The following is a 19,329-nucleotide window of genomic DNA, read 5'->3' on the forward strand; positions in this document are numbered from 1 at the left end:
CTTACTGCATAGGTATGGTACTCGATCTGAGATAGATATGGTACTTGAACCAAGCTTACTGCATAGGTATGGTACTCGATCTGAGATAGATATGGTACTTGAACCAAGCTTACTGCATAGGTATGGTACTCGATCTGAGATAGATATGGTACTTGAACCAAGCTTACTGCATAAATACAGAAACAAACTTACTGCATAGATACAGTAGCAGAACCAAGCTTACTGTTACGTGTGCTGCTGGGATCTGTAGTTCTAGGCTTCCTAGCAGCACACGTAACACTTACTCCACAGTTATGTAACTGAGCTAAGCTTACTACATAGTTATGGCACAAAAACCCAGCTTATATAGATATAACAGAACCAGATGTGCTGCTAAGATATGGTAGCAGAATCATACTTACTATAAAGATCTAACTTACTACATAGATCTAATAAAAGAACTGAGATTATTACATATATACAATACCAGAACCAAGCGGACTACATAGATATGCTACCAGAACCAAGATTAGTACGTAGATAAAGACCATCTGCACAAAGTGATTATCTTCCACACATGACCAATTCTGAGTATTAATAGTAATTTCACTGTGTAAAAGAACAACCGAATTATTAATTATCGATAAAATGTCCATTGTTGGAATTGATAGTACATGCGGTACATGAAAATGGCTGCAAGAATCTACATGTCCCCAACACCAGAGATGGGACTGCAGCCGCCAAGCACTGGCTCACTTCAGCAGTTACATGTTCCTGTGTTGGCTGATCATCGCTGCTGTAGCAGGAAATGGAGAGCATCCAGGGGATCGGGCACCATCGGAGTGGGAGTGATGGGGGATTGGGTTAGGGGAGTATGGCTTCTTTTATGTTTCTGCAGTAAGTTGCACAGCTTTGAAAACTTTTTCTTTCTCGGGATAACTCCTTCAAGTTAACTTCCTCAGTACTGCGCTATATGCAACTGGGGCCCTGCAAGAAGAATTAAGGGCCACCTCTAAAATTGATCCTCTTCTAGGCTCGCATGCATGCCTGGGAGGTTATCATTCCTATTTGCATGCCTTTAGCGTACACGATGTCATACTGAAATAATTGGGGTCTGGGGGCTATTTTTTAATGATGACCTATTCTCAGGATGGCCTATTTTTTAATTGGCTTGGGTTCACCGCGCAAGACCCTGGCTGATCAGCTGTTCAGTTGGCCGCTGTCACGGGCAAAACACAGGGCAATTCCAGGGGCAGTTCTCATAGATTTTAATGGGAGAGGTGCCTGCATTTACCAGCGCCACCAACAAACACGTGGGAGCATTCTGCTTCCGCTCCTTATGCTGCCTGATTTGCCAGTGACAGCAGCCGCCCAGGCAGCTGAATGGTTAGGATCCTGAGCGGCTGACCCAAGCCAATCAACTTCTGATGACCTATCGCAAGGGAAGGTCATTGATAAAAATAGCCCAGAACACCCCTTTAACTCCTTGCTGACTGTAATCGTGTACATGCTGTACTTCTATAGAGTTAATTATTCCCACCAGTGTTTAATTGTTGACTCTCTCTAATGTTTAGGATGAGATGAATGAGTATCCATCTGACCCATCTGCTCGGCTGTAATCCTTTGTATTAAGGTTCACAATTATCAGACCCCATGAGCCAGCCATATCCTTCCTGATCCTCATAAGGCTTTTCCGTCTGAGAATAAAATCTCGGCACAGATATCTACTTAAAGTTGAGTTTACAAACACAGATGTTCTCAATCAGGTGATTATCTGTATTAATGGACATATAAGGGTGCGATTACATGGGCACTAGTAACTGCGCCAGTGCACACAGTCTACCACTAGTTGCTGGGCTGCACCGTAAATTGGCAATTAACTGGAAACCGTGGGCACTAGTGGCGGGCGCTAGTCCTATGGGTGGTGTTACACATAGCGGATCTCAGCCACATAGTTTACTGATGTATACCATGGGCTTTCATGGTAAGGACAGGTGAAGGATGTGGTTTTTATGTGCTTCATCTGTACTTGCCTAGCTGTAAACCACATGGTTGAGTTCTGCTACCTGTAATAGCATCCATAGCCTCTTGGAGATACGGACATTTTTAGTTTTTTTTTTTCACTCTTGTTTTCTCCATCCCGCTTTCAAAAAAATAACTACTTATTTGCTTTTCCGTTGACGTAGCCATATGAGGGCTGTTTTTTGGCAGGAGGAGTTGTATTTTTTAATAGTAGCATTTACTGTATTGAAAAATTAATGCGAAAAAAGGTAAGTGAAGTGAGTGGAAAAAAATACAATTTTGCCTTTTTTTGGGGGGGGGGGTTAACGGCATACACGGAGAAGCAGAAATGACATAATAACTGTGTTCTGTGGGTCAGTACAATTACAATGATACCCAATCTATATAGTTGTACTAATTTTAAAAAAATTAAGCTCTTTTTGAAGGCAAAAGATACTTTCTGTAACATCTTCTATAACTTTTTAGTTTTTCCATCCATGGGGCTGTGTGAACGCTTATTTTGCGGTATAAACGCCTTTTTATTTGCTCTTTATAATTTTTTTTTCTTAGAGACAGAAGTGACCAAAAAATTCTGGCTTTGTATATTTTTTTTTTCTTCCGTCATTCACCATGGGGCATAAATAATATGTTATTTTAATAGAGTGGACTTTTATGGACTTGTTGATACCAATTTTTTTTTTTATTAAAAAAAAAAAGTTAGCTTTTTTAAAATTTGTAATATTTTTAATAAAACTTTTAATATATTTATTTTTTGGTAATAATTAGACTTTATTTAACTTCTTTTTACTTTGCCCTTTTTAGTCCCCAGTGAGGACTTGAACTGCTGATCGCTTGATTGCTTATGCAATATACTGCAATACTTCTAGGCAAAAATCTATGGCAGCTCTGAGGATCTTCACATGGCCCCAGGCTGCCATCACTCCCGAACAGCACCCCCCTCTCTCCATTGGGTTATTTAAATAATTCCTGTGTGATTTATAGTTCATGGAATCTACCACATAAGCTCTTCATGTGGGGGGGGGGGGGGGGGGGCAGAAACTCTCCTATCACAGTTACTGCTGATGATTAAAGGCTCCTGTCACATAATTTGGCCTCCTGTCCACGGCCATACTGGTAAATTGTTGCAGGTCTTCCTCCTACAGTGTTTTACCGGTGTTTGTAAATACGGGCTCAGCTGGCAGAGAGCCAGTAGGGACCGCGTATGGGCAGCGAGTGAATGTACTACATATGGACATTGTTTGCATACACTGCTATACAAAAGTAAGTATGTGGCTACCATCTCTCCAAGGGTCCTTTACACTCCAAGATATTTCTCCGCTGACGAGTGCCAATGGACAAGAAAAGTGTTCTTTACTTGGCCTTCATGCAAGCCGATTCAGAATATACATACTCACGTGAATGTTCTTCCCCCATAGAGCTTCATAAATGTCAGCAGCACACCCCTCATTCACGTGGGGAGATGTGCTGACAACAACAATGATTGGTTGAAAGGTCCCTGAGCATTCATCACCAGACATTTTAATGACATACGAATATAAAATGTAGTGTAAGCTGCTGAAATAAAATGGCAATCACATATATGCAGAATATAGTTATCATATCCTCCTATAATGATTGCTCCAAAAACAGTCATAGTGCAATTTGGTCTCAGGTACTCTTTAATTAAAGAACAGTCACTTATACTTTTACCTGTGATATAGTGAGTAATGAGTCCCAACAAAAGCAGAGGTTGGAATGTACATTGGCCTATGGTGACTGATACAGGTATTGAGTGCATTGCCCTAGTGTTGCATTAAAAGCCACAATTACAAAAACGTTAACCACAGAACCCATAAATATGTATAAACAACAAGGGAGATGGTCAAAAGGTAGAGCAAAGCTGCCGCACTTCTGTCAAGGACTACAAGAGAGGTGTTAAGCACAGGAAGGATAACAGCACTCTGCCTAATCCATGGCCAATCAATTTACTTTAATAATATATTGACAATATGGGATGGCGCTTGATTACATGCCAAATGTTTAATGGAAGCAAGCGTAGCTATTATGAATGCCATGTTCTAATCGTACATCTAAATGGACACGAAGGTTAAAAAACAATACCAGCCATGTGGACTGTATCTAGAGTAGTGGATGTAAGGAGTCTACACCCCTTCCCTGGTGAGATGACATGTTCTTCTCAAGGTAAAAAATCTGACAAGCATGAATCAGTTCAGGTTTATTGCCACCTTCAATGTGACCCATTATCTGTACAATTCCATTGAAACCTTTTAGGGAAAAATTGTTTAAAAGAAACAAACTAAAACAATGTGGTTACACAAATATGCACATCCTAAAACTAACACTATCTTGATGTACCCTTTGACTTGATGACAGCATTCAGTGTTTTGGGTCGGTGTCTATCAGTATGGTACATTTTAACTTCGCAATCTTTGCCGACTCTTCCTCGCAAAAGCGATCCCCATCTGTCAGATTGTGAGGGCATCTGGTGTGTAGCGCCCTCTTCAGGTCACCCACAGATCTTCAATAAGATTCTGGGCTCTGGCTGGGCCATTCTAAAACTTTGATCTTCTTCTGGCGAAGTGATTCTTTTGGTGATTTGGCAGCATGCTTTGGGTTGTTGTCGTGCTGAAATGGGAAATTCCTGTTCAACTTTTTAGCCGAGGCCTGAAGGTTTTGGGCCAGAATGGACTGATATTTGAAACTGTTCATAATTCCCTCCAACTTGTCTAAAGCCTCAGTTCCAGCAGCAGAATAACAGCCCCAAAGCATAATGCTGCCTCCACCATCTTCGCTGTGGGTCTGGGGGTCTTTTGGTGATGTGCAGTGTTGACTTTGTGCCAAACAAACCTCTTGGAATTCTGGCCATAAAGTTCCCCCTCGGTCTCATCAGACATAACACAGACTTTTGGCAGACTTGATATAGGTTTTGGTAAAACATAGCTGGACTTGGATGTTTTTGTTTGTTAGAAGAGGCTTTGGTCTTGCCACCCTTCCCCACAGACCAAGCATATGAAGAATATGGGAGATGGTTGTCACATGACTAAGCAACAAGTACTTGTCAGAAATTACTGCAGCTCCTTTACTATTGCTGTTGGCCTCTTGGAGCCTCCCGGAACAATTTTCTTCTGTATTTTTCATCAGTTTTTGAGGGACGTCCAGTTCATGGTGATGTCACTGTTGTGTCAAATGTAATCCACTTCGTAGAAAAAAGAGGTTCCCAGCAGCACAGCATATATCCTCACATAGAGCCAGGCAAAACAGTGTGCAAAAGCCAGTCAGGAAGCCTAAACCAGAGAGGCTCCAAGGGTGCAGTCAGGAATAAGGAAATAGTGACTGGCAGCATTCAGCAATGTAGAAAAATACAAGATTTATTTCCCCATTACAAAAATTACGGCAACGTTTCGGTCGTAATAGACCTTCCTCAAGCCAATACATATCATACAAAGTGCACCATATATATAGGAAATGTGAACACCATTAACCAATGACATACAAACATGCACAGGAGTGTCTCATCACTGATTACCTCTCTCCACACGTCTCAGCTGTTATCCGGCGCATCGTTGATGATGTCATCTTTAGTTGACCTCCTCACACATTGGTGCGTCCATCTAAGTTGAACCGCACCCTCTGTGCATGTGCCGAGCTACAACTATCGCGAGAACACGCTCTAAGCCACAGTAGGGCACAGCGGCCATGTCAGAAATGGGCAAACCGCACTAAAGGTGCGTCTGCGCATGCGCCGGTCGTCGGGCCCAGCGACCACGTCAGAAATGGGCAAACCGCACTGATAGTGCGTCTGCGCATGCGCCGGTCATCTGTCATCACAGAGGCCGATACTCGGTCCCATCACCGCGCCACAACCTTACTTCCGCATTCCACCTATATATTATATTATCTACTCGGATACCTCCTCAGTGCATTGGTCACCCGTAGTGATGCAATGCAGAGTGTCAGGATCGCCGATCATGCGTTACCACAACTGACACTGACCGCATACCGCATAACCTGCAGCATCTACTGAGAGGACCCCGATGTATATATCTATTAATGTCACATATCAGATGGATAAATATGAGGATAAAGAGTAAGTAAATTCTTTCTCCATCATACCTATCGCAGGGAGAATATATCTATCCAATATAATATAGATGACCTTTTATCATTACTGTGATGTTCTATATCTAATAAAAAGGGGTATATCAACAACCTACTGGTATTATCAAGTAATGTCCCCATATTCATCTAGAAAGTCATCCCTTCCAGGTCTATTCACGTTGACGAAGGCTATCTTATCTAATAATATACATTCTCACCCATAGAGTATGAATAGTCCAATGTTAACCCATTGTATAAACCAATAAAAAAGAACAGAACACCAACTGTTAACTGCCTAGTCAAATTGTGATTTTATTGATACTATACATCACTATGCATGCATCTATATTTTTTCTTCAAGATGATGAAGTAATGGACCGTCATATCTCAGACGTGTGGCGAGGGAACCAGCGAGAGACCAACAACCTGTGTAAACAAAAAGAATACAATTACACATATACCCATAAAAAATTCATTAATAAAGCATATGTACAATTCATATACTGATGTGTGTAACAAGATTTACAGGAACGGCTGAAAAATGTACTCCTGATTAAGCCCTTTTGGGTGCATGGTGTCCAACTCGTATATCCATTTTAACTCACGCTTTTTTAATAAAAATTCTCTATCACCCCCCCGTGGAAGTACGGGGACATGATCAATGACCCTAAATTTGAACTGGCTGATGTTGTGTTTAGCCTCCAAAAAATGTCGCGATACAGGTAATTGTAGATTTTCCGTCCGAATTGTACTCTTGTGCTTCACCATACGTGATCTCACCTCCATAGTGGTTTCACCCACATACCCAAGGCCACATGGGCAGGTGATGAGGTAGATCACGTATGGTGAAGCACAAGTATATCTCCCCTGTATCTTGTACCTATTGCCCCTGAGAGGATGCCGAAATTCGTCACCCCTCACCAAATTGTTACAACAACTACAGGCAAGGCATGGGAAGTTCCCCTTCCTAGGGGGTTTAAAGAAACTCTGGACGGCTGATTTGTGTGAAGCAAAGTGTGAGTGGACCAGTTGGTCACCTATGTTTCTACCTCTTCTATATGCATTTATAGGCTTATTTTTAAATTCAGGTATTACAGCCCCATCTAATGTCAGCAGTGGCCAATGTTTTTTGATAATGTTACCAACGGTTCCACTAAGACTATTAAAGGTACTGACAAACGGAATCCTGTCCATTGTCTGTTTCTTTAATTTAGGTGTCAAAAGATCTTGTTGTGGTATTGCCCTAGCTCGTATGGCAGCTTTTGTGATGATTGGTGCAGGGTATCCCCTATCTAGGAACCTCCTACACATCTCATCCAATCTTAAATCAATGGTTTGATCGTGTGATATTCTTCGCACTCGTAAAAGTTGACTCCATGGTAGTGAGTCCTTCATGGCGACCGGATGGTTGCTACTATAGAGCAATAAACTGTTCCGATCTGTCTTTTTTGTGTAAAGATCCGTTACCAATCCCATTCCTTGTCTTTTAATCAAAACGTCAAGAAATTGGATTTCCACAATAGAGTAAGACATAGTGAACTGAAGTTCTGGGTAAATAGCGTTTAAAAAGGTATGGAATTCCTGTAATGTTTGGAGCGAACCCTTCCATAAAGCAAACACGTCGTCGATGTACCGACCCCAGTACACCAACGACGCCGCATATATGGAGGTATAGATATACTTCTCCTCAAATTGGCGCACAAAAATGTTGGCGTATGTTGGCGCCACATTAGAGCCCATAGCAGTGCCCTGTCGCTGTCTGTAGTACACCCCCCCCAAACAAAAAATAATTGTTGCGGAGGATGTACTCCAGCAGCGACAGGGCAAACTGCATGCACTCAGAGGACATATCCGATGCCATCAGAAATTGTCTGACGGCATCTATCCCTTTATCGTGACTGATAGAAGTGTATAGCGCAGTCACATCAAAGGTGACCAGCATAACATCTTCGGTCATATCAAACGATGCAATTTTTTTCAAAAAGTCAGATGTATCCCTGATGTGTGAATCCGCCTCATCTGCAAAACGCCTCAGGACCTTGTCCAAAAATCGTGCGATATTGCAGAAGAGTGAGTTTCTGCCTGAAACAATCGGTCTCCCAGGGGGATTCTGGGGATCCTTGTGGACCTTTGGGAGGGTGTATAAAGTGGGAACAATGGGGTGCTGGATATCAAGGAATTTCAACAGCTTTTTATCGATCAAACCTGCCCATAGTGCCTCATTCAACATTCCCCTTAATTGTAATTGAAACCGTATGGTAGGGTCCGATCGCAATTTTTCATAAACATTTTCATCATTTAATTGTCTGAACACTTCTGTTGTGTACATACTGGTATCCATCACGACTATTGCTCCACCCTTATCGGCTGGTTTAACCACAATCGCATCATCCTGCGCAAGAGAATTGAGGGCTTTCCTTTCCCTCATATTAAGGTTATTCTTAAGCCTCCTCTTGTTACCCAATGTTTTGGATCTCAGTTTTTCAATATCTTTTAATACTAATTTAGCAAATACTTCAATTTGAGGATTTGATGTAGGTGGTTGATACGTACTTTTGTTGCGAAGACCAGTTCCAACCAGGGAAAAAGACCCCGGTGTAGTGGTCTGTGCAACCGTACGTGATGGTTGTGAGGAAAATTGATTTTTAAGCCTTAAATTTCTGAATAAACGCTGTACATCAAGATTAAGATCAAACCAATTCATAGAAGTTACACAGCAAAATGATAGACCCTTGCCCAATACAGTCGTCTCATCTGATGTCAATACCCTGGAAGAAATGTTGATTACAATACCGTCACTGGTAGGTTCACAAGCTCCAACATCCACTATTTCCTGAAGTCCATCAGCGGTGGTCGTTTCGTGGATCGGGTCATCACCCCGTCGGGATCTCTTGTATGCCCTGTGATGTTTTCGTCCGCCTCGGCGGCACCGGAAGGTCCCTCTTTTCTCTTCATCCTGTTTGGATTGCCACGGCCTAAAAAAGAAGAAGAGGATGTGGAGGCACCCACATGATCATTCTTGGCCGAATCATCCGTTGAAATCGAACCACGAGATGAGAACCCAAATTGGTTTCTATTCCTGGGTTGACGGCGTCGTTGTCGTCTTTGTTTGGTATTCGATTCAAAGGGATCTGTGACTTTATTCTTTGATGTCTGCCAACAAAATACACGACCATAAGCATAATCGTCGACATCCCTAAACCACTTGGTTTTTTTTATACTCTCCAATTCCTCCTGATGTCGTTTGAGATATGTTGTTTTTTTCTCCTTATGTTTATTCCAGTCCTCTGGTGTCAAGATCTCTAGAATATTCTTTTCCAAGGAGGATATGCGAGCTGTACTCTCAGCAATCTCCAACTGTAAGAACTCAACATTCAAGACAATCATGTCAAACGAAAATTTATTCACTATGCCTTCAAATTTTGAACAAAATGTCTTGTTATCTGCCATTAAGGTCGGGCGCACATGTGGGCGTAGCCCTCTCGGAATGCGTTTTACCTTAAAATATTCACATAGTGTGGACATGTGCAAAGATAGGGAGATGTTCTTTTTATTTTCCATCTCCCACTTCCGTAGTAACATATCCACTGTTGGCATTTCTAGATAGCTATTCTTGCGTGTAGCTCCTGCAATAATCTTGTTAACATCCACATCCGAATACGAAAAAATAACAGGGTTACCTGGTCTATCAGAGTCCGGGTATTTTTCCATTTTGTGCCTGTATCAGGTGCAAGCTGGATCTGGTTTGTAGATATCACTGAGTAGAAAAAAGAGGTTCCCAGCAGCACAGCATATATCCTCACATAGAGCCAGGCAAAACAGTGTGCAAAAGCCAGTCAGGAAGCCTAAACCAGAGAGGCTCCAAGGGTGCAGTCAGGAATAAGGAAATAGTGACTGGCAGCATTCAGCAATGTAGAAAAATACAAGATTTATTTCCCCATTACAAAAATTACGGCAACGTTTCGGTCGTAATAGACCTTCCTCAAGCCAATACATATCATACAAAGTGCACCATATATATAGGAAATGTGAACACCATTAACCAATGACATACAAACATGCACAGGAGTGTCTCATCACTGATTACCTCTCTCCACACGTCTCAGCTGTTATCCGGCGCATCGTTGATGATGTCATCTTTAGTTGACCTCCTCACACATTGGTGCGTCCATCTAAGTTGAACCGCACCCTCTGTGCATGTGCCGAGCTACAACTATCGCGAGAACACGCTCTAAGCCACAGTAGGGCACAGCGGCCATGTCAGAAATGGGCAAACCGCACTAAAGGTGCGTCTGCGCATGCGCCGGTCGTCGGGCCCAGCGACCACGTCAGAAATGGGCAAACCGCACTGATAGTGCGTCTGCGCATGCGCCGGTCATCTGTCATCACAGAGGCCGATACTCGGTCCCATCACCGCGCCACAACCTTACTTCCGCATTCCACCTATATATTATATTATCTACTCGGATACCTCCTCAGTGCATTGGTCACCCGTAGTGATGCAATGCAGAGTGTCAGGATCGCCGATCATGCGTTACCACAACTGACACTGACCGCATACCGCATAACCTGCAGCATCTACTGAGAGGACCCCGATGTATATATCTATTAATGTCACATATCAGATGGATAAATATGAGGATAAAGAGTAAGTAAATTCTTTCTCCATCATACCTATCGCAGGGAGAATATATCTATCCAATATAATATAGATGACCTTTTATCATTACTGTGATGTTCTATATCTAATAAAAAGGGGTATATCAACAACCTACTGGTATTATCAAGTAATGTCCCCATATTCATCTAGAAAGTCATCCCTTCCAGGTCTATTCACGTTGACGAAGGCTATCTTATCTAATAATATACATTCTCACCCATAGAGTATGAATAGTCCAATGTTAACCCATTGTATAAACCAATAAAAAAGAACAGAACACCAACTGTTAACTGCCTAGTCAAATTGTGATTTTATTGATACTATACATCACTATGCATGCATCTATATTTTTTCTTCAAGATGATGAAGTAATGGACCGTCATATCTCAGACGTGTGGCGAGGGAACCAGCGAGAGACCAACAACCTGTGTAAACAAAAACAATACCTCCTCAGTGCATTGGTCACCCGTAATTTTTGTAATGGGGAAATGTAATCCACTTCTTGATGACATCTTCACTGTGTTCCATAGTATATGTAATGCCTTGGAGATGTCTTGGCCCCCTTCTCCTGACTGATACCTTCCAACAATCAGACCCTTTGATGTCTTGTAAGTTCCTTATGGATCAACTTAGAAAATGTCAGGAAAAATCCTCTTAGAAGAGCCAAACCTTATATGGTGAAAACCCCGCTGTAAATAGTGGCAGCGGAGGGCTGGCTACTATTTATCATGAGTTTAACTGTGATTGGCTAATTCTGGACACAACCACTTCCCCAAATATCAGAGGGTGTGAACACTTATGCAACCACATTATTTTAGTTTTCTTATTTTTATTTTTCCATCCTAAATGATTTCAGTTTGCTTTCCATGGAATAACGAGTCACATGGAAGGTGGAAATAACCTTGAAATGGCTCATCTCTGTCAGATTTTTTTAACATGACCAAAACTTGGCATCCCAACAGGGCGGGTGGAATGTTTATACCCACTTGTATATCCACTTTTTCTTCCTGATCTGGTTTTATCCTATATCTCAATCCATATAACATAAAGAGTCCCAGGAAGCATCTATGTAGCGTCCCCTTTTTGTCAGCCCTCAGATTAAACCAGTCTCATGCTGAGAAGCAGCTTCATGCAGCAAAAACGTTTCCTCCATTCTGCTGTCTACCTTGAAGATCCGGCAAGCTGAAGGAGTCATCTGGGGACGAAAAAAATGTCAAAGTTGCTCAGAGTAAAAGGAATACTCTCACCTGTTCCCTCATTGGTCTTCTCTTTTTTTATCTGCAGAGCGACGACATCCCTACACCGGGACATGTGACTACTACAGCTATTCGCTGACTGAACGTAAGCTAGTGATTGGCTGCAGGCGATCACGTGTCCCTGGGGTTGGCAAGTCATTGTTGGCTTGCTGAAGCAAGAAATGCAGAGCAACTGGGGACTTGGCTTAAGTGCAACAGGAGCGGGGGAGGTGAGTATGCTTTCTGTTTTTTTTAAGGTCGATCTCACACAAGCGTATGCTACTACATATTACGTGCACAGTTTTTGCGTGTAATATGCAGTATCAGACTCCCACAGACTTTCAATTGTGCAGCATGCTCTATCTTGGTGCATAATATGTGCGTATACATGCCAAGATAGTGTATAGGGTCTGGCATCAAGTACGCATGAGATAACATACTTTCTGCATACTTGTGCGCGGCACACCTGCTCTAAGGAGGTCAGAGAAACTTTACGTTACTTTGTTCTGAGACCCATAACTTTTCTGGCTACATGAGGCAGCTTTCTTCCAAATGCAAACTTGGTTGACAGCTGTGTTCTCAAACTTGGCCGAGCGCATGTGTTTATGTCAGTGAAGAGAGGGGTAGTGGCTCAACTCGCGAGGGAAAGAGGAATCAAGCATGTAACATGGAATAACCGTTGAGATTAACCCATACATATTAGGTTCTCAGCTGATCTTTCTGAAACCCATAGGGAACAGTGTGTGCGCCCCCTGACAACACAGATGAGTTTGATACAAGGACCGAGCATTGGTTTCTAAAACTGACAGCAAGGAAATAAGGAATCCGGTAAAAAAAAACACCCTCGGACACCCTGTTCCTTATCTTATGAGCCCATAAACTTAGTTTATGGTGTTCATATTACGTGACAGGTTCTCTTTAACCCCTTTCCACCACAGGATGTATATTTACATGCTGGCTGGGAAGGGGTTACTGCAAAAGGACATAAAGTTACATCTTATGGATGTCGTGGGCTGCGGAGGCTGGCTATAATTGACAATCGGCCTCTCACTGCAACAGCGGGGATCAGTGAGAACACCAATCCCCATTGTTAATCTCTTACGTGCCCTAATCAATGTCTGTGACGTCATTGGCCCTCCACAATGTAATCGTACAGAGCCGATGAGTTGCCATGGCAACTGGATGCTAGACCATGGCGTCTGGATCTGCCATAGCAATAATACATTGCAGTTCAGAAGTGCATTCAATTTTGCAAGGCCACCACGAACATGTCAATCGCGGAATTGAAAGACAGAAATGCGTGGAGAACATTGATTCATGGAGTGACCGAGGGTCAGGTGCGACTGAACAGATAATTATCACAGAAGTGCTGCACTTCATTATCACAGTGATCGTAGGATCGAAGGTTCAAGTCCCCTTCAGTCCTCTACATGATTACAAAAAAATAAATATAAATTGAAATGGTAAAAAAATAGTATAAAAAACCCTTCTCTGTGAGCTTCCCCCTCTTGATTTTACCAAAAAAATATAAAGAAAAATTTCAAAAACTCCTGTTTGGTCTTGTTGCACCCATAATGACCTGCACAATACATTAAAGCACTTTTTATCCTGCATGGTAAATGCTATAAAAAGAGAATAAAAAAAAACTGAGACCAAAATACTTTTCTTATTCATTTCGCCTCCCAAAAACCGCAATAACAGTGACAAAAATAGCCATATGTACCCCAAAATGGTACAAATAAATACTACAGCTCGTCACGCAAACAACAAACCCTCATAGTGTTTCGTCCAGCGATACAAAAAATTATTTAAAAAAAAAAGTTTTTTTTATTCTGCAGAAGTAGAAGAACTTGAAAAATTATATAATTGAGTTTTTTCAGTAATTATACCAACCTGCAGAAAAAAATGTATCATGTCATTTATGCTTTTTGATTTACACTGTTAAAAAAAAAAACAATGGCAGAATTCAAAATTTTTCTCCCGGGACTCCAAAAAAAAAAAAATTATAGAAGTTATAGAATACATTATATGTAGCCAAAAAATGGCTACAACCCACCGCGCAAAAAATAAGCCCTCATATGGCCATGTCAACAGAAAAATACAAATTTGTGGCCTTTAAAAAAAAATAGAGAGAGGAAAATTTCCCAAAAATCGTATCCTTAGGACCAAAATAGGCCATGTCATTAAGGGGTTAATGTACTCTGATGTTCTTCTGGCATCCTCCCTCACTTTTTGAAATATGTCCTTGGCACTGTTATCTGTTATGAGTTTGCAGCAAGATTTCTTTTGGGGGAATACTTTAATAAACTCTTCATAGACTTTACAGATCTTTGCTTTTAGACTTTGTTTAAGTAAAGGAGTTTTCCCCATCTGGACAATCTCTTCTTAGACTGAAGCACCCACAGTTTTCAAGTAATTGTCCCGGCTTTCTAAACCGCTGTTAAGGGGAATCTGTCAGGTTGAGCATCCTCTCCAAACTGCCAACATGATGTTATAAAGCTGGAGGAGCTGAGCAGATTGATATACTGAGTTGAACAGTCCAATGGGCGGAGCTATCAGTGATTTGACATCTGAGTATGATTGTACATACAGGGGTAGCTAGCAATTACTGATAGGACCGCCCACTGGACTGCTCAGCTCAGAATGAGCAGATGTTTAAAAAAAATTCAGTCACCTACTTTTTGTGCTTTAAACTTAATGTCCGGTACAATGTGTGATGACAGATACCTTTATTTCTGCTCTGCGTGACTCCACCATCCAGATATTACCCTTTATGTTTTATCCCATGCTATATATAAATTAGCTTTGCACTGAACCACTGCCTTCGGTCTGGACTCTCTCTCTTTCCAGTTTTTGAAAACCTACCCTTTTCCATCCTTAGTGACGTTTCTAGCTCCACCCGCTGGAGATGTCACACATTCCACCTTCGCTGCGCTTGTACCGCACTGACAACTGCACATGCGCTGTGAGTGCTGGGGAAGGACTGACGTCTCAGGTATGCACAGTCATCAGTGTGGTGCAAGCATGGGGATGATCGAACGCGTAAGGTCTCGGGGGGTGATAAAAAGTCAGCATGCAACTGAATCGTAGTGATGGTGGTAGAGGACGGGCCAAGGTAGCACTTTAAGCAGCTCTCACTTAAGCAATGGCTTTACATTTTCTAGCAGGAGAAGGCAAGCCCACTGCCATTCCTTTTGAAGTGGTTCTGCGTGTGTGTTCCATCCGCAGGATGCAGAACAGGTTGTAGAGTGGATGACACAGCATACTCCTCTTCCTCCCAGTCGCAGGCACACAGCAGTCAGTCTGCACTAGTCGGCCATGAGCATCCCCCTTTCTACTTCACCCCATGCCAAATCCCCTGCACCCTCCGAAGTAGTCCACATGAGTCTGTCTGAGGAGATATTAGATCATTCAGTGTTATGGATGTCAACCGGGCAGTTCAAACAACCAGAGGGAGAAGACCAAGACATGGAATGCATTGATGCCCAATCATTTTTTCCTCTGAAGAGGTAGACGAGTGTCCGTCAGTGGTCATCTGTAAGATTTGCGGTACCGTTGAGCGACTATTGAAATATTCAATTTCAAAAAGATTTCCCAAAAAATCATAAATCAGAACAACCAATATTAACTCCCATTGATATCAATGCAAATACAAATCGTGGGCATGTGAGTTCTATTACTGTGCCCAACCCAAGGGCAACATTTGGATGGAGTTTTTCAAAGTCCAAGCAGATGTTACTTTTGATAGGATTTGAACCTGAAACTCCAGCACTCACAAAGTAGCAGCACTAACAACTATGTCACTATACTTGGTCTTCCTTTTCTGGATGAAGAGACACAAAGAGACAAGTCCATGCACATGTTGTCCTTAGACAGATTTGAACCCAGGACTCCAGCATTGCAATGCAACAATGTTAACCCCTTAAGGACATGGCCTATTTAAGAAATAGGATGCAACTATTTTGGGGGGATTTTTATCTTCACTTTTCAATAGCCATAACTTTTTTATTTTTCCATCGACGCGGCCGTATAAGGGCGTTTTTATTGCTGCCATTTTTGGGTACATTGACTATATTGTAAAACTTTTATCAATTTTTTTATGATCACAGGAAAAGAAAACACATCAATTCTACCTTTTTTTTTTATTTTTACAGCGTTAATAATGCAGCATAAATGACAATACATTTTTTCTGCTGGTCGGTACGATTACGATACCAAAATTCTTTTTTTTGGTTTTTCCACTTTTCCATAATAAAAACCTCTTTTTGAAATTTATTTTTTCTCTAAACCGCTGCGTTCAAAGTCTTATAATTTTTCTATTTTTCCATGGATGGAGCTCTGTGAGGGCTTGTTTTTTTTAGTTTTTATGGATACTATTTTGGAAAACATACGGCTTTTTTGATCACTTTTATTGTGTTTTTTGGGAGGCAAAATGAAAAAAAAAAAGCATTTTGCCTTAGTTTTTTAGGGTTTTTTTAACGCTTTTTGCCACGCCGGATAAAAAAGTGAGTTCAATCTATTGTACAAGTCATTACGGATACGGCGATACCAAATATGTAGGATTTTTAAAAAATTTTTTTTAATACTAATACGGAAAAAGCACAAAAAAAGTGTTGCTTTTTTTTACACTTTTTATATCCCTGTTGGAGACTTGTACCATAACAGCTATGATCCCTATGATAAAGCATTGCAGGACTTCTGTCCTGCAATGCCTTATCACTTGTAATAGCGATCATAGGCAATGGCAAAGCAGGAACTCTGTATCTGGCATCCTGTTGCCATGGCAACCCCTCGGTATTACTTTGCGGGGGTCCGATGACGTGCTCCCTCTGTGAACACTTTACATGCCGAAATCTACATAGATTGCGGTATGTAAGGGATTAATAGTGGGAATCACTGTCCTTATGCATGCCCGCTGTTGAAGCTGGAGGCAGGCTATCGGTAACAGCCATCTCCCACTGCAGGATGGTGCAGGATCTCTTCTGATCTTGCGCTATCTTTAGGGTGTAAGTGTACATCCTGTTGCCTTAAGTTCCCAGCAGCCAGAACGTACACTTACGCCCTGTGGGACTAAGGGGTTAATGACTGAGCCACCATGCTTGTACTTCCTTTATCTTGTTTTTTTATCTTCTCCTTCTTCGTTTTTCTTCTTCCACCTCTTCCAGGGAGAGGGAAAAGAAGTATAATGAGGAAGAGGAGAAGAAGTAGAAGGATGGGAAAGGGATGAAGGCAATGCAAGAGAATAAGATCTTATTTTTTCCTTCTCATCCACAGAAGAAGCAGGAGAAGGAAGAATGAAGCTTGGTGGCCCAGTGACTAGCACTGTTGACTTGTAGCACTAAGGTTCTAGGTTCATGGCTGATTACGGACAACATCTGAATGGAGTCTGTACGTTCTCTTTCTGCTTATTAAACTTGTTCTTCTGCTCCACTGGAGAAAGGAGAAGAAAGAAGTGTGACGGCTCAGTTATTAGCCTACTGTATTGCAGTACTAGAGTTCTAGGTTCAAATCTGTACAAGGGCAACATCTGGAGAGGGTTTTATGTTCTTTGTGTTTACTCTTCCTGTATTACTTCACAAAAGCAGAACAGACAACTGTGGTGGCTCACTTGTTAGTACTGCTGGACTTGTGAGTACTGCTGCTTTGCAGTGCTGGAGTTGTTGGTTCAAACCTGGCCATGGGCAACATCTGGATGGAGTTTTTCCAAGTCCATGAAGGTGTTATCCTTCATGGGATTTGAACCTAGGACCCCAGCACTGAAAGGCAAAACTAATCTGCAGTAAGTCTTTAAAAAACGGCAAGAGTTATAAACAACCTCAACACAACATGTATGACCAGCCACAGGAACTCTCACCTAGGCCAGATGGCAAAGAGTCATCTTCATCCCGCTATCTCTTCTGCTGCTGTAGCTGCTTCCTATTTTATATCCCTCCCTGTTCATGTAGTAGTCTCTAAGCACAAAGAGGCAGTTTTCTGTAGGGGCAATAGCACGCCTTCTTCAGGCATCTCCTCCGCAATAGATCTGTAAGCTTCAGAGCCAGGAGTGGAAAACAGAGCAAAAGCTGAGCCTCCACTATTACCACCACCTTTACCGACATTGACATCTACCTCATATCCCAGCATGTCCAAGGTCAGCAGTCAACCCTCTATCCCCCACCTGTGGGAAAGTAAAAAAAAAAATACTACCCCACCAAAAAAAATACTATCCATGAGAACAGAGTCTGAATGCAAACATTGCACAGCTACTAGCGAAGGTAATGCTGCCCTTCATGCTACACAGGTGGCTTCCATAATGTGATGCTTTGTGCTGACCTATAGTACCAGCTGGCCAGCTGCCATTTCTTTGCCCAAAAAGCCATCCTTGTCCTACACCACCATATATATTTAGCACACTGGCAATTTTTAATCACGTGACTGAGAATGGATTAATATCGAAGACCACACTGTGGCCTCATGTTCCTGATAGTGGTGGTGCTGCTGTTTTCTCCTCCTTCTCAATCCCCCAAAACAAAAATTTTATAAATCACTAGAAACAGATTTAGCTCTACAACTTTTCCTTGGAGAAGGTCCGTACTCGGCTGTTCTGTTCACCTGGTAGAATTTGTCCTTTGCAAAATGTATGACATTGCTATTTAAATGAGCGGCACACCTGTCTTGCTTAGCGTAACTTTTCATAGCTCTACAGCTTTTCCTTGGAGAAGGACCATGCTTGGCTGTTCTGTTCACCTGGTAGAATTTCCCCTTGTAAAATATATGACATTGATTTTAAAACCACACCTGCTGTCTTCATTGGCTTAATTTTTGATCTAGGAGACCCTATATGGGGTTTTTTTGTATTCGGTGACACCCCTATGCTATGAGCGACCTCTACACCACTGTAAACTATTTTACTAATTTCTAGAAGGAGCACAGTGTTCCCCAGATATGTAGCTGTATTCCAATTCAATTTGAGGGGCTTTGGTTGCATTAAGGATCTTTGGGATGGCAAATTCGTGAACCCGATTTTTTTGTACTCCCACTAACTTTAATGGGGGTTGGAATCAGCTGCCCCGAGTCACGATGATTTTGGTGAAATCGTCCCGATTTCAACCCAAACTGATTGTTTCACTCATCTCTTAGCACTAACCAGTACCACTCAAGGTCAAGTACATTTTCTTTTTTGGGCAAATTGCCCACTGCTGTTTTTTCACCTTCCAGTGGATTAAGAGTAAGCTGGGATTCCTTCCTTCCTATTACCCATACCACCCATCCTTCTGTTTAAACCACAATAATTATAATATGAGATATGCAAAATGTTACAGTTTATATATCATTTTACTAAAAAACGTTTGAACT

General features: G+C 41.8%; 1 protein-coding gene across 1 annotated transcript; it reads right to left on the reverse strand.

Annotated features, from left to right (window-relative positions):
• Positions 1–6,259: 6,259 nt before the first annotated feature.
• LOC136586423 (uncharacterized) lies at positions 6,260–9,767 on the reverse strand. Its single transcript, XM_066584493.1, has 3 exons — positions 9,161–9,767; positions 8,893–9,074; positions 6,260–6,525 (listed from the first exon to the last, which is right to left on the reverse strand). Exons 1-3 carry the CDS (start codon positions 9,694–9,696, stop codon positions 6,443–6,445), a joined length of 801 nt encoding a protein of 266 aa, XP_066440590.1. The 5' UTR covers positions 9,697–9,767; the 3' UTR covers positions 6,260–6,442.
• Between the last annotated feature and the right edge of the window lie 9,562 nt (positions 9,768–19,329).

This window comes from Eleutherodactylus coqui, chromosome 12 (assembly GCF_035609145.1).
Source record: "Eleutherodactylus coqui strain aEleCoq1 chromosome 12, aEleCoq1.hap1, whole genome shotgun sequence".
Lineage (NCBI taxonomy): Eukaryota > Metazoa > Chordata > Amphibia > Anura > Eleutherodactylidae > Eleutherodactylus > Eleutherodactylus coqui.

Coding starts and splice junctions, on each gene's coding strand:
- LOC136586423 (XM_066584493.1), bottom strand. CDS start 9,696: ATGCCAACAGTGGATATGTTACTACGGAAGTGGGAGATGGAAAATAAA. Junction 9,075..9,160: donor AGGAATAGAAACCAATTTGG/GTTCTCATCTCG, acceptor CTTCTTTTTTAG/GCCGTGGCAATCCAAACAGG. Junction 6,526..8,892: donor TTGTGAACCTACCAGTGACG/GTATTGTAATCA, acceptor TTGTTTACACAG/GTTGTTGGTCTCTCGCTGGT.